This window comes from Prinia subflava, chromosome 18 (genome assembly GCF_021018805.1).
Source record: "Prinia subflava isolate CZ2003 ecotype Zambia chromosome 18, Cam_Psub_1.2, whole genome shotgun sequence".
Taxonomy (NCBI): domain Eukaryota; kingdom Metazoa; phylum Chordata; class Aves; order Passeriformes; family Cisticolidae; genus Prinia; species Prinia subflava.
In genome coordinates, this window is record NC_086264.1 from 12,759,217 (window position 1) to 12,785,175 (window position 25,959).

The 25,959-nt window shown below is 40.3% G+C and overlaps 1 protein-coding gene across 1 annotated transcript in view; it reads right to left on the reverse strand.

The window, feature by feature from the left end:
* Window positions 1-25,959, reverse strand: part of ARHGAP10 (Rho GTPase activating protein 10) — a 103,105-nt gene that overhangs the window by 22,704 nt on the left and 54,442 nt on the right. Inside the window, exons 16-19 of the mRNA XM_063415242.1 lie at window positions 25,349-25,407; window positions 22,777-22,882; window positions 21,989-22,148; window positions 8,573-8,723 (exon numbers count right to left, since the gene is read on the reverse strand). Of these exons, the coding sequence (XP_063271312.1) occupies window positions 8,573-8,723; window positions 21,989-22,148; window positions 22,777-22,882; window positions 25,349-25,407 (476 nt within the window). The remainder of the gene's footprint in view (window positions 1-8,572; window positions 8,724-21,988; window positions 22,149-22,776; window positions 22,883-25,348; window positions 25,408-25,959) is intronic.

The window sequence follows — 25,959 nt, forward strand, 5'->3', positions numbered from 1 at the left end:
ACTCTGCAGTCGAGAAGAATCTTTTCTAGAAGCAGGGCTGCTCCCTTTATTCAATATTTACAGTGCCCCTCATCCTGTGGCAAATCACACCAAACACCAGGTGAGCTCAGATGTTCTCCTACTTCTTCCCACTTTTTTAAAGTTTTCTGAATTAATGAAGCAAAGTCATCTGTTTCTCAGTAAATTAAGAAACTGTGTACTTTCATTTGTCATGCCACTGAAACAATTCATTACCTCCAGACCACAGAAATTATGCTTTTCAAACATCTTTCCAAATCAAGGTGAAAGCTTGATTGAAAGCTAATCAAGACCTATTATTTGGTTTTAAAAGTAACCATAGTGAATGCTAAAACCAAACAAGGGAGTTATTTCAGTGCTCCTGAATAATGGGTATTTTGGAGGTCACGTTCTTGTAAATACTCCAAAAAATAGATTTGTATTACCACATTCCATTATCCAATAGTACCAATGAATAACCCCAGAGTGTAGCAAACCCTGTACACTGCAGCCCTGCCCTGGCATGCAGTTAATTCTTCCATAAATTCAGATATCATGGACTCATCCAGCCCCAAGCCAGCAGAGAAATGGACAGCAGACAACTCCCATTCCCACCAGCTTCACACAGAACACAAGAATCACATCCCTGTGCCAGAGACTTTTTTCCCTCAGACAAAATAATTAACACAATTATTCCAGCTGACTACGGTTTTTCCTAGAGAAGGAGCAACTTTGATATATTTTTCAAACGTGGGCATGTAGCAGCAGGTGGATGTCAGGCACAAAGCAGCTTTCCTGTGGAAAGGTTGTTTTTCCCAACTCCATAATGGTTCGGATACGTCAGGAAAAGGAGGAAGCTGTGCTAGACAGAATTTGCCTCAAGACTGGATGATTTAATTCAAGAATTGTGGCCAAAAGGGCCACAAGGTGTTTGAGGTGGGGTTAGGAAAGGGAAAGAAATCTCCAAGTTATTTAGGGGCAAGAGGAGTTTGGGGACCAACCTGTCCTGGCCTCCTCCTTTTTGATTTTTTTGTCCATTTTTAAAATGCAAAGTTCAATTTTAAACAAGCATCTTTCTAGATATGCACTTACCTGGTATCATTAAACAATTAACCTGCAAAAATTAAGCAACTATTTTGATAAATATCCCCCTCACTGCAGGTCATCTCTCAAAATTCAGGAGAAATACTGCTTGGATTATTGCACGCCAATAAAATCCAAAAGACAGCCTTTTGCTGAGCAAGCTAAATCTAAAATGGGTAAAGAACCCAAATTTATTCCTCAAGCTTTGGAAAACCAGCTCAAGACAGAGTTACAGATACAATGTTGGTATGTTAATTATATCACATAATTAGATTTTGAGACACAACAGAAATCAGATACCAGCCTGCAGAGGGGTTCCTCTTTTGATTTGTGTACACCGTGATAACATGAGCAGTATCTAAACTCAAAGATTACTCATTTTTACCAGAGCTGGCTTGGCAGGAAACCACACATGAGCTCCAGGCTCACCAGGCTGGCCGGATGCCAGCCAATTTCATGGCTCAGAAACACAACCATGAACTGAAGCTACTTCCTGAAAACCCTGACAAACAGCAAGATAAAGATAAACTGACTGCGCCACTGCTTTTAAATCCTTTTGTGGCACTGAGTGTGGGTTTCCAGCAGTGCAGGTAACATTAACCTACGGTCAAGCCCTGTATTGAACATGCAGCAGAACAGCTCCAGTCTCACCCATGAGAATGAGAACTGTGAAAAACCAGAGCGGATCAAGGAGGGGTATAAGCACCAGGCCTAAGAGATCCCTATGTCAGAAGCACTTTTTAAATATATCAAAAACTCCAAGTCCATGCAAGTGCTCTCCCATGTTTCCTTTTCTGTTTTGCTGACACCACTGAGCTGGAAGTTGTGTCTTTAAGGGTGCTTCCACCCCAAAACCTAAAGTGTTCAAAAGCCCCTTCCCTGAGCTGTCTAACAGAGATAACATCACGCTGTTGTCTCCTTTCCTCTTGCTATTATCTCCTTCACATCCTGGGGCTTCTTAAAAGAAGTTTCTCACCAATAATTCCACAATAAAGCCAATGACAAGGACTAACTGCTCCACACTGTGTGTGTGATGGGCCTCTCAGAGAAAGTCACCCCGAAATATTCTCACTATGCTGCTGCCACTTGGCTCTGCCTCCTGCCTCGTTCTTTTGCCATAACAGAGGAATGGATCAAGCTGGATACCCATGGCTTGTTAAAAAAGCTCCTGAAAACAAGAAAAGCAGCCCTTAGGGGAGGCTTTGTCAGTTGTTTCAGTTAACATCCAGGTGGCAGGTTTGTCATCTCCCCTAAGAACAGCTCCGATCTCCCTGTTGGCTCAGCAAGTCGGGAGAACAGCTGGGAAGGAGAGAAGTGACAGGAATGGAATTCACCTTGCACTAAGTGCAAATTTCCAAAGAAGAAAACAGAAAATTAGAGAGAAAAAGGAGAGCAAATAGGACAAAGACTTCCAGAAGCTAACGGGCGAACAAGAATACATTTTTTTTTTCTGACCGAATGAAAAATACTGATGGAGTGAGAGGAAAACAAGAAGAAGAATATTTTCTAACTTGCATATCAGCCTCATGAAAGGTTCACCAGCTCTCCCCTGCGAGATCTCTGCTGTCCTTGTCACCAGTGAAGAGAAGCAAGAGGAAAGCCCTGACTGAGTGCAGTGCATGTTCTCATCCACAGCCTGAAGAGCTCCAGCTCTTTGTTCTTCTCACACTCCTGTGTGCCAGGGAGGGAAATGACTTTTACCAACAGAGGCTGGCCAGGGCACAGCTGGCATGTAGCAAAGATATGTCAGTGACTTCTATTAATGGCTTTTAATTGTCAAATTGGCCTCCTCACAGCATTATCTGCCCCTGCGTGTCTGTGTGCAGAAGGCAGAGAATTAAGGAGATGAAGGATTATTAGAGGAGGTCAGAGATTTTTAATAATGTCTGGCCTCAAGGAAAGACTGACCCATTCTCCTGAACTCACCCTTCCTCCTTTCAATTCAGATTCTGGTTTTAAGCCTATTCCAGCTCCCTTCCCCTGCCCCCTGACTCCTGTTGTGTGTGAACACGTGGATGTGTTTACTTTGAACACTCCTACAGCCTCTAGATTTCAAACACTGAAACAATGAAACTAAGGCAATTCTCACCCCAGCCATGAAGATCTGACACACCTCATTCAATGAGACATAAAAGTTAGGAGATGTTTACTGCATCATGAAACGAATTTGATTTTTGGTAACTGCACAGCAAGTAGCTGTAGCAGAAAAAATACTCACAGGGATAAAATGGCCAGACAATGTATATTGTGTATGCAAGTATGGCCCAAAATTATTCTTTATCTCCAAAAAAAAAGAAAAAAAGTGCCTTCTACAGACTCAGAGCTCTCAAAGCAGAAGTCAACTCTCTGACAGGAAAGTAGGACCCACAATTAACATATGAAGAAGCTTTACCTTCACTGGCAGTAGCTAAAAAGACTTTTAACTTTGTCTAGCACACATCTTGGAGCCATCGGGTGGGAAAAGCTGTGATGGATCACACAGACCTGCAGGAATTCCTGCAGCAAGGTGCAAAACAAAGTGCCTGCAATTCCCCGTGGTGAACAGCAGCGATGCTGATCTTCCCCCGTGACTAACTCTGGTGCATTTATTTAGTGCCAGCAGAGCTGTGCTCTGCTCAGCTCTTAACAATAGCTCTGTAAGCAAACGGTTCAGGCCCTTCTGGCTTTTTGATGTGCCTGTGTAGCTGCTTTTCTTTCCATTTCCCCTGCTATGTGCCAGGTTACAGAAACACTTCCAAGCAGCAGGTTCAGAAATAGAAAGAGTTCAAGGCCAGGTTTCGCACCTGCAGCCTCGCAGCTCTGGGCTCTTTCAGCCCTCGAGACCAGGATCATTTTAAGTCCAAGGCTTCCTCTAACATCCAGGTTTTCTGTAATTCCAAATGAAGTTTATGATTTTTTTACTTGTGTTTGGGGCAGGAAGGGACAGGGAGGGGAGTATTACTATGTAGCCATTACACGTATCACATTTTACTCTGATAAATTTAATTGAATGTCACAGTATGTCTTTAGCACCCAAATTAAGACACGGTCTCATTCCAATCCCCACAAAAAAATCAAGACCAGCTACTTCTACTCAACACAAACATAGCCTTTATAACTATGCTTCCCTAAATACTTCAAAGGGCAATGTAAGTTGGCACAAAGTTTTGAAGGGTTAAGTAGCAATCCTAATTTTTATTTCTTTTTGAATTCTGCAGAAGACTCTGTTTTCTAAATCACTATTAATTTAGTATTTAGCTTATTTTCTGCTGCAGCAGCAAGCTATCACAATGTGATTCCAGAGTGGGGGGATAGGACACAAATACAAAATAACAATGCAGCCTCCCTTTGACATTAATGTGCTAATTCCAAGGAGAAATTTTGGCACCTAGAGGGCATTCAAATATCAAAAGGCATCAGCAGGCCCTGTGGTTTAAGATGTATATTCTGGTTTGTTTAGGAAACAAGTTGTTCTGTAGTTGGACAAAGTGCTACGCACGACCCATTTTGGACTCCAGGTGTGACTTATGCAACTTGTGCTGATTTTCTGCTCCTCCTGGAGGGACTGCACTGCCTCCCTCACACAGGACTGTTCTTCCCAAATTGCTCTAACAGCCCTGCCAAATTGTTTAATAATCTCTGGGTCTCTGGCACTGAAAAGAAAAAAAAATGAAACAAAGAAACAAGAGAAATCCATTTGCTAAAAGTCAAGAAAGGTATATAAAAATCTAAATAAAATTGTAAGGGAACAAAATTTGAAAGCTGCAGTGCCTTCTAGGAGAAATATAAACAGAGATATCCTCCGATACATACTGATTGCTCAAATGGAAAATAAAGACCCAATGACATGTTTAGAACAGGATAAACAACACCCAGCTCTAGCTAACAATCCTTCTCTCTCAGCATAGAGAGACAATGAAAACTCATTTGTACATAGCTGAGACTGAGCCACAGGAGTATCTGCACTGCTGTTCACTCTAAAATTCACTCAGACACTGAGGGGGAAAGAAAAAAGTCATTTCCAAAAAAAAAACCAAAAAAACCAACAGCAAACCCACATAAAACAAATCCCATCTCTTCATTTAGAAGGCTAGAAAACTCTGGAAATGGTCCTAATGTAAATCTCAGACAAATCTGCATTTTGCTGAAATGAGAACTTTGGGTCTGGGCCATATGTGAAAGTAGCTCAGAGTTCCCCATTAGGTTCAGTTCTACTTGAGATAGTAGGATGTCAAAAAAACCTTCAGAGGGAAAACTGGCTTACCACAGAGCAAAGAAGAAAGAAGTTGAAAGGAAAACAGACAGTATCATCTGTGACTTCAGTTTGTCTTTCAGCAAACAAAGATCCTCACTGCAGTAAATACAATCTTTGAATTGTTTGCAAATAGGTTTAATCATCTAATTGCCATGTACAAGGAAGGAAAATCTACACACTATCAGGATTCACTACAGCTAATTACTAGAAGGCAAAATAAAGATTTTTATCAAACGTAGTGTGTGTTCTTCAGCTATTATATCCACCAATATTTATATATCTTACAGCCCTTTCTGGGTGGTTGCTGCATACATTTTGTGTGCAGTCAAGACGCTTCTCAACTGCAAGCGTGCCTTTAAAAAGAAACCTGGCCCGAGCCCTGCATTTCCAATTCAAGCAGTGGATTCTGAAGCCTGTTAACTCCCTGGAGCAGCTGATAGCTAAAGACTTGTTTCCGCTTTTCTAACAATTTCCTGGTTTGCATAACAATCCTAAAAGAAACACACTCAAGAAGTTTTCTAGCGCAGAGAGATGTTTGTCTGCAATGTAGTTCTAGTTTCAAGGCATAGAGAATATTTATATACAATTATAATAACTTTAGAGATGTATTTGTCTACAAATATATTTACATATAAATATGTATCAGCTGCTTGTTTAAAACAAGATTATGATAATTTTGCCATATCCAGGAAACACAAAACACTGGCTTGTGCCTGGTGCTTTACTCATGCCATTGTGAATAAGGGGGGGGCGGGGGGGAGGGAAGGGGTTTAATGTTTAATTTCCTGTTAAAAACACACACAGGATAAAATCTTCCAAAGAGCGGTTATAAAACCTGCATTTGTTAGCCAAGAAACGAGGTAAATATGGAATGAAGCCTGGGCTCACTGCTACTCCTTCATCCCCTCTCCAAAAAGAAAGCAACCGAGGGGACAGAGAGCATTTGAGGCACTGAGGAGGGGAGCGAGGAGGGGAGCGAGGAGGGGATCCAGGAGGGGAGCGAGGAGGGGATCCAGGAGGGGATCCGGGAGGGGATCCGGGAGGGGATCCGGGAGGGGAGCCAGGAGGGGATCCAGGAGGGGATCCAGGAGGGGAGCGAGGAGGGGATCCAGGAGGGGAGCGAGGAGGGGATCCAGGAGGGGATCCAGGAGGGGATCCAGGAGGGCATCCAGGAGGGCATCCAGGAGGGCATCCAGGAAGGGATCAAGGAGTGGATCAAGGATTGGACCCAGGAGGGGACCCAGGAGGGGACCCAGGAGGGGACCCAGGAGGGGACCCAGGAGTGGATCAAGGATTGGACCCAGGAGGGGACCCAGGAGTGGACCCAGGAGGGGACCCAGGAGGGGACCCAGGAGGGGATCCAGGAGGGGACCCAGGAGGGGATCATTGCTGAGCCTGGCTGGTGCACACAGCCTGCATGCACTGGGGCAGGGCATGCAGCGATGCAGCCGTGCTCGAGGCACTGCAGCGCTGCATGCGTGCAGCACACGTGCTGCTGTCCCAGCCCCTGTCCTGGCTGCCCGGACAAGGGAAAGGGCCACCAGCAGCTCCCAACAGCCCGAGGGCCCTGCCACCTTTGCCAGTGGTTTTACAGAGTCCACAGGGAATCTCTGCAGCAGGCACAGGGGAAATGTTGTTGCCAGATCGCACTGAAATCCCACCTGCGGCAGTTCAGCCCTCACCACGTTCTCATGTGTGATGAACTGGGCTATCCTGCAGCTCAACCCACTCCAACTCCCAGACAGGCACCAAAGCTCTGCATGAAACAGAATTCTCCTTTAACAGCCTTTAACAGCCTCTAACAATCCAGCTCTTCGCCAAGATGCCCAAATCAGACAAGAATATGGACTAAAAATAGAATCTTTGTAACAGTTTTCAACAGTAACACCCCATCTTTTTGCCTCTTAGAATAAAAACAACCCAGCAAGTGCATTCTGTCTGCAGTGTTAGGGCCAGAGTCAGCTCCTTGCTCCATGGAATTGCAGAAGTTGCAGTACTTCTTGCATCCTGCAAGGATTCGCATTCGAAATGAGATGTAAACAGCTCTGCCCGTGGCTTCAGCTTTGTTTTGTTTTTCAAATGAGGATAAATTTATTATTGCAGATTTAGCTCCAGAGCTTTCTTAGCTTTTGGGAGCATATTATTCAAATTAACACAGCTTAAGCTTTTTAAGCAGATACACCTTAAACATCTTCTAGTCAAGGCATTTAGTTTCACATTTGATGCAAGAAAGAAAGACAGAGATTATGTATCTCCCTGGCGAATCAAATCCCACGGCAGGAATGCTGAATTTCTTGCTGACTCTTTGCAAAACTGGCTTTGAAACTCTAAACAGTCCTGAGTTTATTTCTAAAACCTGCACTTAGCAGCTGTTGTAGGTATCTGTGTTCTTGCCTTCTGAATTCAACCACCATTAACCACCAATTTAGCGACAGTTCACCTCTCACTACAGCATGAGTTCAAAACCTTCCTGTTTATTTTCACTTGCTGTAACTGGACTTTGTGCCCTGATCCCATGGCCCTTCATGTGAAAAGACAATTGGCTAAAAACATTAGGAGAGAGGAGAGGAATAGGGTGGAGCAAAACTGTAACACGAAATGAGCCCTGACTTGCCTCCTCCGTACTGTACGTACCCCCAAGCAATGAAATTTCAGGAAAATGATTATGGTTCTGGCCAACAGTCAGAATATATAACATTTAATACACCCTTTGCCTCACTGTATGTTGCTGCTGCAAAAGGAAGATTTTTTTTTCTTTGCTTTTCAGTGCTAAGGCAAGTTGACAAGTATTTACTGCTAGTTACAGCAAGGTATTAAAGATTCAAGTGAAGTCCTGGTATTCTCTGGTGCAGTGGTGACCTGAGCCTTTAATCCAGATGAATTTAACTGCAAAGTGCATTAGCTCTTCTCATAAAAGATTTGCTTTAATTTTAGTTCCCTCTCCATTTATCTTATGGCTGTGTAATCTTCAGCAGAGGTCAAAGAGATTTCCCCAAAGAAAGAGGAGCTGCTTCTTTTTTAGAGGAGAAAAGCGTATTTAAGACAGCCCGTCCTACTTTTAAACACCAGTCACAAGACAGTCCTCCCTGCTGTCCTCTCTCTGCAGCTCTCCTTGCTCCTTTGCATGCTCCAAAGCAATTAAACCAGTGTTCATGTGCATCCACACGTGTATACAAACAAAACATGAAATGAAAACACCTCCTGCAGACAGGATACACAGCCCATCTGATGCAATATAAATCTTTACTAACATCTTACCATCCTCCAGCTCCAGGCAGAGATTGTAAACAGCCAGAGGCCTCTTAACACGCTGGCCTTGTCTTCTTGACTGCCTTGGTGGGGCATTTGGAGGGGATGCTGACATCGAGATTGGCTCAGGGAAAGCAGCATCAGGCAGGGTTTTGAAAATCTGCAATCAAGAACACAAAGGGTGTTAATTATTTATCGTGAAGAGCAACCTGTGCAATGCAACTGTAAACCATTATCAAACAACATTTGTTTTGGACTTCATTCAAAGCAGGCAGGAGCCAAAAAATCCATTCCTTCGAGTTTGGGAGTATGCCGTGGGTTTTTAATGAGTGCTTTTAAAATAAATAAATAAATAGACAAATATAATATGGACATAACCAAGAGCACTGTCTACACATTAACCAAGCTGCCAGTCAGTTAATTCAAATACAAAACATTTGCAGCCACACTTACCAGCTGGGATGGAGGGGAAGGAGAAAATGAAGGATGCCACCTCAGGAACCAGTAACCAAAATGTTTTATAGCTTTAGCTAGAATCTGTAATTTTTGAATACCCATTTTAACTTTCAATGGCTGTGATATCATTATGTCAGCCATTTTAATTAAAGAAACAACACACTCTTAAAGAGAGCAACAGGAAAATTTCGTGGGCAGGGGTTTTTAGTGAGAAACACCATAGTAACAAACCACGTGAGAATTTATTCTGTTAACTATTGCATATTGAGACAATTTTACATTAAACACTGACACTTACAAAGATGCACATAAAAAGGATTGCATTTCCTGTCATCATTTTATCTTTTGACTCGTGACTATCAGCATATCACCACTCCACACAGAATACCACCTCATTTCTCTCTGAGATTCACTGTACCTGACAGCACTTTCACTTTACCTGTCACACCAAGGGGACAGCCTAACAGTGCTGATTTACTTCTAGAAATTACCAGTGTGCTGGCAGGAAGTTTACCAGCACCTTCTACACGTGATCATGGCATGAACAAATTGGCCTCGTATGTATTTCGGCAAAGACAAAGCAGCAGATAATGAAAAGAAGATAAAGGAAAGATAAAGAAAATTCCTGTGTCTGTGAGCACCTCTCAGCAATGCAACACAGTGATATAACAGGAAATAATGAGATGGTGTATGATGTTCTTGTACTCTGCAACTTTATAATATTTACTGTAAGGATGGTGGCAAAGAGGAGAGCTGTAATCAGTATTTGAGGGGGGAGCTTTTTATGGAGTAGAAATTCATGCAGAAACTATAAAGGGACAGCACAGATGACACATTTTTGGATAATAACAGCACGTGTCAGGAGCAGCATGGCACTAAAACCCAGACAGGTGAGAAACAATGCCATAAGCATCCTGTAGTAAGGCACTCAAAACACCATGTTAAAAATACTAGAAACCCTAAATATCATCATATCTTGGCCTTCTAACCCTGAATATTAACGTGTAGGAAGAAGATGACCCAACATCTCATGTGTACATTGACTTACAGTCACTTAATCATCACTTTTGTACTGGTAGGTGAAAGACTGTGCTGGTACAAACTAACCAAGAGAGGATATAATCCACAAAAAGTGGAGAAATGATCATATTCCCAAAAGTGAGCAGCAGGGGAAGCCCATGTGTGGTGTGCACAGGAAAGCTCCAGTGGAAACATGACCTTCCTTCCCAGTGAGTGAATGTTGCCACGGGAGAGGTAAAAATGCTGTAATTTGAAGTTCCCCATCCCAGCATAAGGAGAACTGCCTCCCCCTCCTTTACATGCCCACGAACTACGAGAGAGTGCCAAAACAGCAACTCTAAAAACAAAATGCTTACAAAGAGAGGGAGCTGCCTAACCTGCTTCTCCCCAGCGCAGACACAGCAGCACTCTCAGCACTGACAAAGCCCTGCTTGTGCTCAGGGTTCTAAAGACATCTCTTAAAACATGATGCAATAATATAAAATAGTGAAATCTAATGTGCACCTCCATGGCACTTGGCTAACAGTCCCACACTGCCCCCTTATGTGTAAGTGCAAGGCTGGATGGAGCAGCTTTAGGGATAAATATTTGCTTCTGAAAAATTCAAAGGTACCAAAATTTGAAATGCCATCTTCTCCTCCATGGGCTAAGCGTTGCATTTGGGCTCTCTGGCAAACAACTCTCTGCCAAGAGGTTTCAGCGTGTTGTTTACTGTGTCACATTCCACAGCTGTGTTTATTTCTGCAGCCTTATCCACGGATCTCTGCTGAAATCAGTGCTGGTGAGAAGAACAACTATTTCTCAGCAGTACTTCACAAGAGATGAGCTCTCCTGTGTGCCTCTAGGTGACTTGCACGGGTTGCAGTGAGGTTCTTCAGCGTTTTTGACTTGTCTCTCCCAAATATTGCAATATACTCCTCCAAAACTCATGAGAAACTCAGAGTCACAGAGGCAACAAAAAGACCTTTTGCTCTTTTAAGCAGTTCATAGTTGTGTTCATTCCTACTTTGGTATCTTTTTCAGTCTTTTAAGTAGGAAAATGAACTCCAGCCCAGCCCTAACCAGAGATTTTCCAGCAGCGATCTCTTTCCATTGCATGCCAAAGCCTCAGCTCATACCCAGGTTTGCAAAGGACAGCATCTGAAAAGCAAGCAGAACATCAACCTCCACCTTCAGAAGTGCACATACAGCATTCAGCTGATCTTTCTTGCTTTATTTTCACTTAACTAAATGTGTTTCATCACAGCTTGGATATTAATTAGTCTGCTGCACTGACAGAAGCACTGTGAGTCTGCCTGGGAACGAGGGATGGAGACCTGCTCTGTTTAAACTGTGGGGAGAAAAGTTGGGTTTGGTTTTATTCAGATTTGCTTCCAATCTTATTAACTATTTAAACACCACTGAAGTCTAAATGTTTCACGGCTAATAAAAGATGCCAGCTGGGAGTGATCTGTTGTCTGAAGCCCAATGTATGCACACAGAGGACTAAATTCAACATCACAGACAAACACTCACAAAATAGGAGCTCCTGAAATGGCCCCAGCATCATCTGACTGCACAAACGCAGGGGATTACAGGTGAGCAAGTTTAGGAGCACCATCCTGCACTACAAACAGTTCTATAAGAAGTTCTATAACCACACACATCCAACTGGAGGGAAACTCCACCAAGGAGGAACAGATTGCAATGAGCTATTTAAGAGATGATTGTTTTGCTGCTCAAAAAGCCACGCTCCCTTACAGCCAGATCTACCACATCACTCACCACAGCTCAGAACAATTCCTGTAGTACAGACAAGAGTGAAGTGTGCTTACTGAATGACGTCATTCTAGAAGCGATAAAAATATACACAGCCAACCTCAAAGTTTAAAAGTTTCACAGTCACATTCAGTGTTAACGTGGTTTTTGAGACTGTGGTCAAACTGCATGAGATTTATAGACTATGAGTTCTCTACACTTTAGTTCACAAAAGCCCTGGCATCCTGCTACTGACCTACCTGCGAGTAAACTCTAAGCTAAGTGTAACAATTTACACCTGGGAGAAGACTGATTTATGTAGCACTCAAAATCTGAATCCAGCAACAAATACCTCTGTTAGCCAGTCTCAATTAGTCCACTACTGTTAATCATTATTTAGATCTGAATTTATTAAAGGAGAATTTCTAAGTGTGCACTGAATGAGCCAGAGGATGAATCTCAAAACCTGCAGTGTAAAAGTTACAACAAAAACTCAAACTCTGCTGGAGCAGTTTAAAACTCTGGTGAGTCTGACCTATTTCTCTCTGTGTAGGAATATGAAATGGATGCTTTACAAGGCCAAACAAACCACAAACCATCCTGGGCATACAGCACTAATAACAGCTCTGTCTAGAGCATCCCTGCACAGAACCATTCCAATTCCTAAATCTGTGTCCCACAAAGTCCATGGCAGCATTTCTTGGGAGTAATGAGCCAAATTCAACGTATTATCGTGCTGTATTCTACCAGCAGATCCACATGGCAGCAGCCCAAGGAATTTTGCCAGATTCCCCTTAATCTGCAACAACAGTGTTGGACTCTGGATCCTGAGCTGATTTTAGGTATTCAGAAAAACCCACGGCTGGGAGGATTTAACTTGGCCTGTTCCACGAGTTCATGACTAGATGTATAGCTGTACATGGAAATGGAGATTAGATTCTGCTGCTACAAGAGAATACTGATCTGTTTGTTCTGGTCTCAAGCAGAACTAATTAATGAATTTCAGTACGTTTGCCAGGAATCACTTTAGGAAAAGACCCAGACATCAGGTCATCTCTGTCTGCTTTGTTTCACGGGGGTAATTAAGATTTTCTCTAAAAATCAGCGGGAAGCAAACAGCAAGGACAGAGTGGGATGAAAAGGAGGGGAGAAAAAAATGGAGGCTTAGTAATAGAGCTAATGAGGATAAACTTATAAAAAATCAGCTTAAAGCTGTGCCACGGTTTTGTTGCAAGACAAAACCCCCATCACTCTCAGAACGTGCATCTATCTCCTCGGAATACACAAACACCAGGCAGAGCACAGAAGTCACTGTGCAATGCAGAGGAAGCTCATCCCAAATTCTCTGGAATTCCATGAGTGGGACAGGCTCCACTGCTACACTCATATGTGGAGAGGAGAGTTTTTCTCAAGACAAGAACAACCTAAGTTTCTATTTGGGCAATTTCTCTTCAATATCAACTTGATTTGCCGTTGTTAAATAAAAGATACAAAGACTGACAAAATAAAAGATACCAAGATATTTCCACTGATGTTCACTGGATAATCTAAAGCACCACCCAGCCATGGCACATGCACTGCTCTCCCCTTACACATTTTATCCCTGTGGTTCTCCTTGCATTTCCATGACAACTGGCTAGAATATGCTGATCAAAGAATATTTTATACATTAGTAGTTAATGAGAGAGTGCAAGAGGAGCTCATCACCATGGTCTGTCCTTGACTTAGCTTCTTTTCAATGTAATGCAAGCCCAGTTCAGGTTAAACCCACCAATATGCACAAAACCAAAAATCATATTTATATTAGAGCCAAAAACACCAAAAAAAGCCAACTGTCTTTGTGGGTCACAGTGTGCCCTTACTCAGATAAATTTTTAATTTTTTTTCCTCTCAGGATAATGAAGACAATGATCATACCCTGCTTTTTGCCATTTCTGAAACTAAGCAATGATGTCTTTTATGTCAAACTACAATTTGATTGTAGATATAAGCACTACAGAAATTGTAAGGTGAAAATAAGCATCCTAAAATACTACTACAGTAGTTCAGCCACTAATTATAACCACTAACCACTAATTGTAATCCATTTTTTAACAGTAAAAACCACATTCAATAACATGAAAAATTCTAGGGTTTTTATGCCCTATTTGAAGGGATTACAGAAGCTAATTGGAGTTATTACAAGTTTAATCATAATAGAAGTTACAAAATATCAACTACTAGAGAGCTAGGACAAAAGTTTTATTTCAAAACTGATTTCTGCACCAATTCTAACAATTTTATAAAACTTCCAGAGTACTGAAAGCGTTTAAAAAAGATCCTTTGATATTGTGGTTTTTTACTGGTTTGCATTTTTAATTTACTATGGTCAATGTTAGATCAACATGTTTCATTCCTAGCTTTAATCAAAATCATCTATTTATTTTTCTTGTTCACAAATACAATTCAATAAATAAAAACTACATGAACTAGGGATTCTTAATATCTAAACAGAATCTGTGCTCTGGGTCCAAAATGCGATTAAAGTTGATTAATTCTAAAACTCACATTCAATATTTTTTAAACATTTACAAAATTCTCCAAGAAAAATTAGCAACAATTTCATCGGAATTCTTAAATAACTTACCTCTCAAAGGTTGTCCACTCCAATACAGTTGTGCCTGCCTCAAATCAGTTATTCTCATTTTTGCACTTCAACGTTTATATACTGTAAAATAAGATTTGTTGTGCGTTGCTTTTTGTGGGACTGCACAAGATGCAGATTTTCTGAGGCTTTGGGTTTTGATACAAACCACAAAATACCTTTTCATAATCATTATCTTGGGGGTCAGAATCAGATCCAGAGCTGGAAATTACCTGTGGCTCATTCCCTAGAGGGACACCGAGCAGAAAGCATCAATAATGTTCCTGCTGAGTTACAGTGCAGCACTGGCTGGAAAGGAACCAGGTATGAGCCAAAATGAGAAACAGGAAACATCCCTGGCTGGGAGCCAGACCACGACGCTCTCTAAATAAATAAATTAGAATTGAGCCCATCCAAGACAGCTTTTTCTTCATGGCAAAGACACAAAGATGCCGAGCCTGGCAGCAGGACCACCCGTAACCACACGGGGATTTGGGGACACTGAGAGTCTCAGTCCCCTTCTGACTGGGTTATCTGCTCCTCTTAAACAAGAGCAAAGAAATCATGAAAGTGCCCAAAGTGCAAAAAAAAAGAGTATTTAATTAAAAAAAAATCCACTTAAAATTGTTTTGAATGAATCAAAGCTAAGCCAAAGACATTTTGTCTAAAATATGTCAAATCTTTCCCCCTTATAGAAAGATTGATACGTCTGGACAATCTGCAAACTGCAAGAGTGGCAAAAGAACCCAGGGAAGCTTCAGCCACTCATTTTCCCTGACTGCCTTGAACTGTGTAGTTCAAGTTTTGAGACGTAATGAAGAAAATAAAAAGCCTGCAAACACACATTGCAGTCTGGAGGACAGCTGTGAAGGAGGGAGAAAACACAAGGAGACCATGGCAAGGTTAAAAACGCGTGTCCTTTGATCACTGAGTGATGAGTTTGTTGAGTCAGCCCTTCTAAAAGCAGCACTCCTGACACAGACTGCAGCTCCCCCCAAGACAGAGTATTCCAAAAGGGTCATCTTTCCCTGTATAATAGCTGTGTGTATCTTGTTTAGTTACAGGAACTACTTAAAACAGCAGAGAAATGCCTTAAAATTAAAAGATTGAATAGTCAATCTCATCACCTTGATTTGTAAAACATGACACGGTCCTCGAAGGAAAATAAAGCAGGAGGAGGATGCTAGCATGGATTTTCTCTCACAAAAAGTGTGAGAAGTCCTAAAATGGCACTTGGAAACCTCAGTCAAAACCCAACAAAAACAACGATGGCCAAACAGAGCACAGTGTGACCTGTGACCTAACATTGATCTCCCTTCATTTGTAATAAATATATATGAACATATATACACATGTGCGTATACACATAAAAACACCATATATATACACATCTATTTTACTGCAGATTTTAAAACAGATAATATAATTGAGTATAAAACCCCACATCTGACCCCCTACCAACACTGTCATCAAGCAAAGCATCAGAATGGAATGACAAGATCTTCAAGATTATTGCAAATGAGACAGTTCCAACCCAGCAAACCACACAGCCTCACCAGCAGATTCCTTTTCACAGATATCCTTAATGCTATGACAAGGATTTATATTATCATTGCTTTTTCAAGTATTTTCTGCTCATTCTTTTTGTTAAAATACGTTTTTTACCTTGCATTATGACTATAGGCTATTTGGAGGCAAAGACACACTGTTCTATTGTATGGCTAAATGAACTGTTGATGCTTTATTAGTGCAAGGAGCATGCACTTGAAAATATTGGAAATAAAAGTATTATCAGCTCACTGCCACACGTTTTTAATACAAAAATCTGTTTCATTGTATGAAGTACACTAGCCCTTCTGGTAAGGCAAAAGCTTACTAGAATTTTAAAGAATACATGCTAAAAACATGACAGTTTCTGCATAAGAATTTACTTTTTAAACTTTTAAGAAGCGCAACAACTTTTCCTCTCTTCACGCCCCTTATAATATTTTACAGAATATTTTCTTTTACTAACAAGATTTTATTTAGGAACATCCATTTTAGCAGGATGTCTCCATCAGGACTTCTCCCTTGCCTCCTCCTCCATACATGCATCAAGACTGAGGTAAATATTACCCAGCTGAATTCCACTCCTTTGCCACTTTATCTCTTTACTTACTTAGGAACACATTCATTGCTTGTGGACAGCAGAAGTTCAGATCTCTACCACTTTGGAATTTTGTATGAAGTGGAGGGAATTTTCCCCAAATTAACCATAAATAAGGCAGGCAAAGGAAGTAGTCAGAAATCCATGTACTATTTCTATGTGCCATATATTTGTAGTACAGTGGTCTCTTCCACCACTAAGATCACGACTTTTGTTTTGATTTTCTGTATTAATATAATATGATTTCTCACAGTGCATGTTTTGTTTCTTTTGAACCATTCTAGCAGCACAGTAATCCAGGTATTGATCCAGACTGCTTCTAATATCATCAACTGCAGCCACAAACGTGAGCAGAGATTTGATATTCAGTCTTCTTTAGACCACATGTAGAAAACCAGAGTATTTAAATATATATATATATATATAAAATATATAATGTATAACAATAAATATATATTATATAGTATATATTATATAGTATATATTATATACTATATGTTATCTAGTATATACTATATATTATATATTATATAGTATATAGTATATAATATATATTATATTATTTATATTTTATTGTATAACTTATATTTATATTATATTATTTATATTTTATATTATATATATATATAAATATTTATATTTGTATATAAGTCAATTTACCACCACGTGTGTGTCTCACATGGAAGGGCTTTATGCTATCCACGGGGCAGAGAAAGGATTTAAAGTTTGCTCACACTACAGAACAGAAGAGCTGCTCTGACTCCTACCAGAATTTCTTTGTTGTGTCTGTTGCCCTTTCTGCTTGAGGCTCAGCCAACAATTAAGGCATGTAATCAGAATTAAGTTCAGGAACAGTTTCAATGACACTTCTGATTAGTTACATGTTTTATGTTAAGCAGGTACTGAATACCCCCGCGTGTTTTTACTACAAACTCTGCGTTAATGGAGATATTTTAATGTCATTTTTTCCGCCCTCCAAGTCCAACCTTTGTCGACTTGAGGAACCTTGTGGAGGTTTCGAATTGCTGCACCACAGTGAAGCAGCAGAACTGCACTGCTGCTGGTCCTCCTGTGCAGCCAAAGCAGCAGGAAAGCTGAAACAAGCCCTCGTTAGAACTCCCCACGTGTCCCTTCAGTGGGCCTTCAAAAGATCTGCTCTGCTGCCAAAAAACAGTTCCAGTTTACCTGGTGGTGTGGAATTCCACCCCAAATTTACTGCTGGATTGCCAAGGGGAGGCTGTGCTGCTCTAAAACAAACAACTGACTTCATCTGCTTCCATTCCCTCTGTCTCACCAATATTGCACGTATTATGCACTGTAATGCGTTTTAAGACAAGATTTTTCAAGGATTACTACATGAGGTTGATGTTGGCTTAAGAGCTCAGTAGTATTAAATTATTCTTTCCCTTTCTAGTTTAAAAAAAAACATGAAAGTGCCCAAAGTACAAAAAAAAAGTCTTTCATTTAAAAAAAAAATCCACTTAAAATTGTTTTGAAGGAATCAAAGCTAAGCCAAAGATATTTTGTCTAAAATATGTAAAATCTTTCCCCTTTATAGAAAGATTGATAGAGAAAAGCTATCTGCCCTACACATGGGAACTGCTGAGCTTTTCAGCATGAGTGTCTTTGAGATAGTTTTGCCCACAGGTTGTTTGAATTTGAGAAAAAGGTATTTTTTACAAAGCCTATTCCCTTTCCTCAGATTCTGGCCTTCCAGCCTCCAGAAGGAACTTCTGTCTAGCCCCTCGCTTTTTTCGTTCTAAATTTCTTTCACTGTAATTTTCATCTTCTTTCTGTTTTTATAATCTTGCTATTTGTACTCACTATTCTTTCCTCCCCCATACACTGGTTTAAATATTCCAGTCCCACTGAGATTTTTATTCCAACCTCCTCCCTCATCTTCTTTCATTTCTTAAGACTTTTTTTATCCCGGTGCCTTTTTTTTTTTTTCCCTTCTTAAAATAATGTTCAGGGAATTGAGAAACCAAAATGGCTCGCGTTACCACTGAGGCATCTCGAAATGGCAAATAAATAAGCCCTTGGAATAGTGACATTCACTCCCACAAGATGCCAAAACATGATAACAAACAGCAAAATAAACAAGTGTGTGCTCTTCATGCTGCTGTGGCATGGACCACCCTTCTTATTCACCACACATCAGAGAAAAAGCCAGAAGAGCTGAAAAGTCAAAGATTTCCAATCTGTTAAACCCATGGGAAGAAAAATTAACTGCAATCCTTGAAACTCATTTGGAGGAGGCAGAGAAGAGGAATCAAAACCTTTTTCTCGGGGCCAAGTTGACTGAGATTCTTCATTTGAAGATTACCTAAAGGCTGAGGTTGTTCCAGGCACTGTACAAGCACAGCTGCAGTCAGCCCCTGAGCTGGTTATCTTAAAGCAAAATAAACATCATGATGAGACACAAACATGAATTTCTTGATGCTTCTTCAGTGAATAAAAAGATACAGGACACAAAATCTGGCTATCCTTCCCCTATCTGCCTGTCCTTCCCCTGTAGCCATAGGACAGAAGCAAAGCAAGAGATTTACAGGTCCAACTATCCTTTGGATTCTCCTTGCTTCCACAGCAGGTGGTTCTGAAGGTCCTGAGTGAAATATCTCAGCTTGGGTGTAGCTTTTGTCTTCTTCTTTCAAAGCAGAGACCTGCTTGTGCAGCTCAGAGTGGGCACTGTGAGATCTCCAGGCAGAGACTTGTCTGGAACTGAAAAAAGCTGAATAATTCCATCCCTGATACTCCTCTGTCCCTTAACCATTGTGTAATTCTAGTGCCATTTAAGCAACACGTCAGGCTCTATGGTCTGATTTCAGTGTTCATTTTGTAAAACATCCCCTCCCAACAGCCTGAAATTGGATCATAGATTTGGATGGGATGTACACGTGCAGCCTGTAACAGGGTGGAAGTGGCACTCACTGGTTTCTAGCCAGCAGGAAATAAATGTACATATCAACAAAGCTTAAAAAAAACCCAAAACAAACAAAATCAGCTTATTCACCAGGCATGATACTCTTATCTTAGGGCAAGTCATTGTGTTCAGGTTTCCACACTAATTGCACAGAAATTCTCTAATTAGAACCCGGCAAAGTGATGATGCTGGAATGACTGAACCAGGATTTCAAAGGCAGTTACCCAATCATGTCTCCTCCTAAAAACGAACAGTAATTCTTGTTCAGTAAAGCTATCCACAAAAGACATAAAATTGTAAAATATTTGAGGAATCCTAACTTGTTTTTACCATTTTGCCTACCAGGTTACAGTATTTATACCAGAAATGCTGATGGCTCCTGCTTCTACGGTTGGGAAGTTTGTGGTCATTTCCTTTGCTGCAGAGGAAAAGAAATGTCTCTGGAAATTACATCTGCACTGACTGTGAAGGGTCAGTGCATCTCCACCTTGACTCCATCCCTCTCCTACAATTCCAAATTTTGCTCCTATCAGCAGAAGCTGCTAAAAAATTAGCAGAATTGGAATAGTGGCTGAATTAAATATTTTAAAATATTTTAACCCACAGCTGGTGACTTTTCCTAGGACTTCACTAGGGCTATAAATAAAAATATCTAATGCAAGACTCTCAGTAAGTCTGAAATGCACAGAAATTTAAAATAACAATATAAAATGAACATTAGACTGGCAATGGCCTTGCTTGCCTTTAAAAGCAGGTCCTAAATGAAGAAAGGTCACTTGTAAAAGCAGCATATTCAGTGTGACTATAATTTTTTTGTAATTCCTCAACACACACCTCTCCATGGCCTTTGTTCCAACACACAGAGGTCACACCTGGGGCTGCCTTCCACTCTGGGAGCAGCTCCAGCGTGGGAGAGGTTCCTGAGGCAAACCACTGATGGCAACCTCACTGTTAGAAATGACAGAAACCCCTTAAAAAAATTATACCCTTCTATTCCTAAAGAAGGCATAAAACCAAGAAATTGTGGGAAATGATGCAGAATTATACTGATGTACTTTCCATCCCTCGCTTCTCTGCATTTTCAGAGCAGCAAGAAAGGCCATTAATGTTTCAAATGTAAAACTGATGTCCAGTTTTTAGAGACGTGTGACTGAGCTGGCACAAGAATAGGATGGTGCTAATCTGTGGTGATTTGGATAAACACAACTCAACCTCCACATGTTATTAAAACACCCTGTCTCTGCTTGCTCCCTCTCAACTTTCTTTAATTTCTGTGGTTGCCTCGATAGCTTTAAAATCGTGAGCTCAGCTGCAAAGTTTACTTTCATTTCTAAGCTCCAAAATTAATACCACGGCTTGCAGCTCTTGGAATATTTACTGCTCAGAACTTGAGCCACATGTGCAGCCCGGTGTTTTTCCAGCAGAACAATCCCAGATCTGCTCAGTGTGAGGACAGCATTACACCCTAAATCAGCTAACAAAACCCACCGTGTGCACACAGCTCTGCCCAGCCTGCATCAGTCAGGGAGGGGGCACAACCACATTGTCAGAAAAACCTAAAACATTTATTATTTAGAGTAGATAACACTTCACTTAAATAGCCAATTTCAACACTGTTAACCTTTAAAGGAAATAATTTCAATGCTCCGAGTGCTTCAGAAAGGAGAGAGGGAAAAGCCCATTTTGGGATTTTTCCAAAGCATTTCTTTTTTTGACAGTAAGAGTTAGGGAGATGCTGTCCATCTCCCAGTACAAAGCACCCTAAACATCCAGTTACAGGAGTCAGCTTGGACACAAGGGATTCCCAAAGGAGCACCCAAATAAGGAGACAAGTACAGGACTTTTTTACTATTTATATTTTTAATTTCAGATCCCAGATTACATGCAGTAATGTGCTGATATCCTGGACAGTGAAGCACTTTAGTAACTACCAACTTTAGTAACAGCAGCAACAACAACTTCTATTTTCGGTACTACCCCAAATACAAAGGCTTAAAATAACACATTCAGCTGAAAACAAAGGAAGTGTTAATACCTGGCACCCTCCTAAATGCTTTATACACATAAAATTTAGAGCACAGCCAAGTCTTCTTTTGTACTCTGGGAACTCTGAGATAAAATGAAGACATAAAACAATGAATTCAGACTCTGGTCAAAGTACTTGATGGAAGAGCTAAAAACTGAGCCTAGGCTTTCTCTTTTCCAGTTTTGTTTCACTTTTGCTCAGAAAAAAAGCAAATGCAAATATCATAATGCAAATCTACTGGTGTACCACACACAGAAGCACTGCCACTACCAGGAAATGTGCATTCCAAAATGTCAGTTCACTATGACCAGCAATGATTATTAAGGATAAATAACCAATAAATAAATAAATTAAAAAGCATACAGTGAATAGAGACTGTTCTTTAGAATTAAACTATTAGTTTAATGTCATGCCTAATTCCATGCTTAACCCCATTAAGGCCAGCAGATTGTTTCAGACAATGCTCAGAAATGTGAAAATGTAGCAAAACTCACCTTCTCGTGATTTTCTATCAGGATTTCAACGACAATATTCTGAAATTTCAGGTCCATGATGGCTGCTACAGTTTCTTCCTGTGGCCTCATTAAGGTTGGTCCAAACACTACCCCTAGGTTGGCCACAGTCATCAGATTCCTCTTGGCATGCTTTGAAACACTTTTTGAAAAGAATTGAAGGAAAAAACAGGAAATGGGTTATGAAAAATTTCCATTACTGTTGGAAACTGCAGTCTACAAATGAAAACATTACATTTCCTTAATCTATGTTTTAGAAGTCTCTTTTGTGCAGTTTCTTCAAATGAAGTCTTACTAAATTCTGGAAAAGTGAAAAGCCATTCTTCCACTGGCAACTTGAAAACAAAACCAATCTCTTACTGAATATATAAATATCTTACTAAATATATAAAATGCTCTTAGCCTTGGACCAGGGCAAGTGTGAAACCAACTTAAATTTGCTAACAGATCCCCACTACTCCCTCTGCCAGAATTTGCAAAAAGAAAGTATAATGTTCCTTTTCTCACTTCAATCAAGCCCTCAGCTGCTGGCAGGACTGCTAAAATAAATATTTCTATGGCTTCATTAACTTCTCATATTTCTGCTTTTCCCGCCAAAACACGCACAGCGTGAGGCAAATGCTTTGTCTGCTTTGCACGTTTGGTTCTGGGGCTGAGGATGCACCAAAATGCAAAATTCAGCTGCAGCCACACCTCACTAGAGCCCATTAGTTAGAGAAAGGGAAAGAAAAGAGTTCTGCCAAGGGAGGAGAGCAGGTCAGGACACTCACTTGGATAAATGCTTCACCAGAATTTCCAGCATCTCCTTGTTCTTCTCCGGGAGTTTGTGGACCAAGAAGTGAACAGCGTTGACTCGAGATTCAGGACTCCCACTTTCTATGGGACACAGAAATAAATATCTCAAAAAACAATTTAAAATAAGACGCACAGAAACACAAACCTTCTGCCACCCCTGCATGGATAAATACTGCACACACTTCACTGGACCGCGTATGGATCTCCAAACACAGCAGCAGGGAACATATGTGCCTGTTTTCACACGTGATATTGTTCTAGAATTAACAACTTATTTACTTATTTTGAGAGCTCATCCTTCCATCCACCTGCAAAAGGATGCTTTGTTCATCTATTTTTAAAGACTGACAGATGCAGTTATTGTCTTGCTGCTTTGGACAAACACGCTGCAAGGTGAGCAGCGATGTTCAGGTGCCACAGAGGGGATCTGCACTGCTTCCCTCTTCAGCATCATTAATTGATTGTCCTCGTAATTACAACTCGGTTTTGTTGCACCTAATGACACTGCATTTGTGCTGCCTTGCATTGGAAACTGCATGCACATCCAAAAGCCTAGAAACCTAATGACCTCTGAAGGGTGAACATGCAGAAATAACTACTGAGAACACTGAGACCAAGGTTCTGAATGACAATGGCATCTCTGGTACAGTACAGAAATAAAGATAAGAAAAGAGATTTTTATTTTTGTCTGTTGCACGTTAAATTGCGTAATTTTGGCCCCTGCAGGTTTCACTGTACACAGATGAAAACAAGAACCTGTAAAAGATGAAAAAACCATCTTCCTACTGCAAGTTACATTAAATGACAAAATTACATCTCTGCAGTGGGTATAACGAGAGGAATGGAAGTATTTCTATTGTCTATAATAATACTACAAAGGAGTAGTAGAATGAAATTCTCACAGAATGGGAAAAATTTAGACTTTATTCTGAATGCAAAAGAAGTTTTGTCCTGAGGACCACTGATCAGGTCCCATTTTTCTCTAAGGCAACTTTGACTGCTAAGTGTATTTCCTACAAAACTCCAGATTTCCTCAGATTTTTTCAGATCTTTTTCTTTGCATATTGCTGTAGATTTTAGGGCTGTATTTCACTCTTTAGCAGTGAACACCCCTGCACAGATTGCAAGAAAAAAAGGCTACCAAAAAGCAAAATGTTTAATTTCTAGTGAGCTACTCAAAATTCTCACAGAAAAAACAGGCATCCTTTAAAGTGGGAATATTTTATGTATATGTGAGATCACTAATTCTAATTAAAGAATGGCTAAACAATTTAATTATCAGATACAGTCAAAGCTCATATAGTTTCAATCCATACTGATATGTGTAAAGAGAACAAAACTGAAGGAAATCTTTTTAATTTTGGCTCCTCCTCCAATAGTTTTAGGGAAAAGGACACTCCAGGCTATTTCCAGTGTTGTTTTTTTATAGCCAACATAGGAAACAACAGTGAGTACCTATTTTTGAGCATACTGTAACTCAAATCTGCAACGTTGATTAAATTTCCCTCCCCAGAATCAACTCCTTTTCTGAGCTGTTTACTACTTATGAACACTGTACTGTCTAAAACGTGTAACTTCAACTGAAGCTTCCCTCTGAAAGAGACTATAAAATAAAGAAAAATAAAGTGAGAAACTGCTGGCAAAACTTCAGAAGTCTAGAAATTATTTAAACACTTTCCAATACAAATGTGAAGACACCACGTAGGTAAGGATTTGAATTTTGTTTAAGCACTAGCCTGCTAGCATGTGCTTTGGCAACGAATTTCCTGAGCTAATTCTCGTTTTGAATTAAGGACCAGAAGAAAACACATTCTGCAGTCCTGGAAAGTCATTACAGCAATCTGAAGATGATAAAGCAATTGTCTCAAAGTTTATTTTAATTCTGCTTTCCACAGTTTGCCAGAAGTGCTACAGGCTGGGAAGAAAATCAGCTAAATATCTGTTTGATACTTGGCCAAAAATTTTCTTCCATTTTCCCTCTATCCTCTTCCAAAAAAACCCTGTGTACAGTAGATACCACACAACTGAGCTGCACATGCTGTTGTGTCTTCTCCAAGTCTGTATTTGAGCTGCCTCGGTGTGATCTGCTCTGCTCTCTCCTTTCCTCTGACCCGTGAGGAACACTCAGGCTGCACACAAAGCTAGCAGGGCACTGAAAAATTGTGCTTTAAGGACCCAAATGAGCTCAGATTAGTGGACTTTCTTTTGCTAAGCTTCATACTCTTTATAAATGGAAGGCAAAAAAAAAATCACAGATTAAGTAGATGTTTATCATTATACAATTGAGATAATAAGAATAAATGTTTGCACTGGCTATGCAAAAGTTTTTCCATAAAAGTAAAAACGGTGCTGGGCAGTCAAATTATATGTGACACACACTAGGACTAAATACTGATTAAAACATATTCATAAATCATTTATTATTCCTTGTTCCTGTATTTTTCCTGGGATGAAGCATTTCTCTGAAACTGCATTTGCAGAGTGCTCCTGAGGTCACAACAGCACAACAACAAAAGATTTCTATTTGAACCAGAGTCGTGTATTTACTGGCAGGAACGATGAATTCTCCATGCAACTCGTATGTCATCAGTGGCTCTGGAAGGCTTCTGTAAAGCAAGGATGACATAATAAGTTTAACTGTATTTTCTTCTAGCTGCATTTACTCTAAGCAGGAAACCTTTTTAACATTCAGTAGAATAATCCTTATACTGGAATCAACCATTGATACAAAGGCCCTTGAATTCAAGTTGTGTCCTTACAATATTTCTGCAGCCCTCATTGATAGTGATTGTAATAATGTTGTATTTAATAAAAATAGCAGATTAAAAGTACAGTGTTTGTGTTACATTACAAGAGATACACAAAAGTGCAAATTTTATGTTCTTAGGCAATTTAGTAAAATAGCTTTATGAGGAATTGGCAAAGCCATTTGAATAGAGAACATATTCTAAATATTTAAAAATTTTCACACTCAGAATATTATTACTATTGCACACAGAACATCAGAGTGAGGGTCAGAAGGAGAAGAGGAAAATATTAAAAATTTCACAGCCCTCTCCCTTTTCATTCCACCACACAAACAAACAAAAAGGAAACAAAAAGTGTTTGGGGGCTTGTCTCATATGACCCAATTAATGTTGCTAAAGTATTTTGCTTTA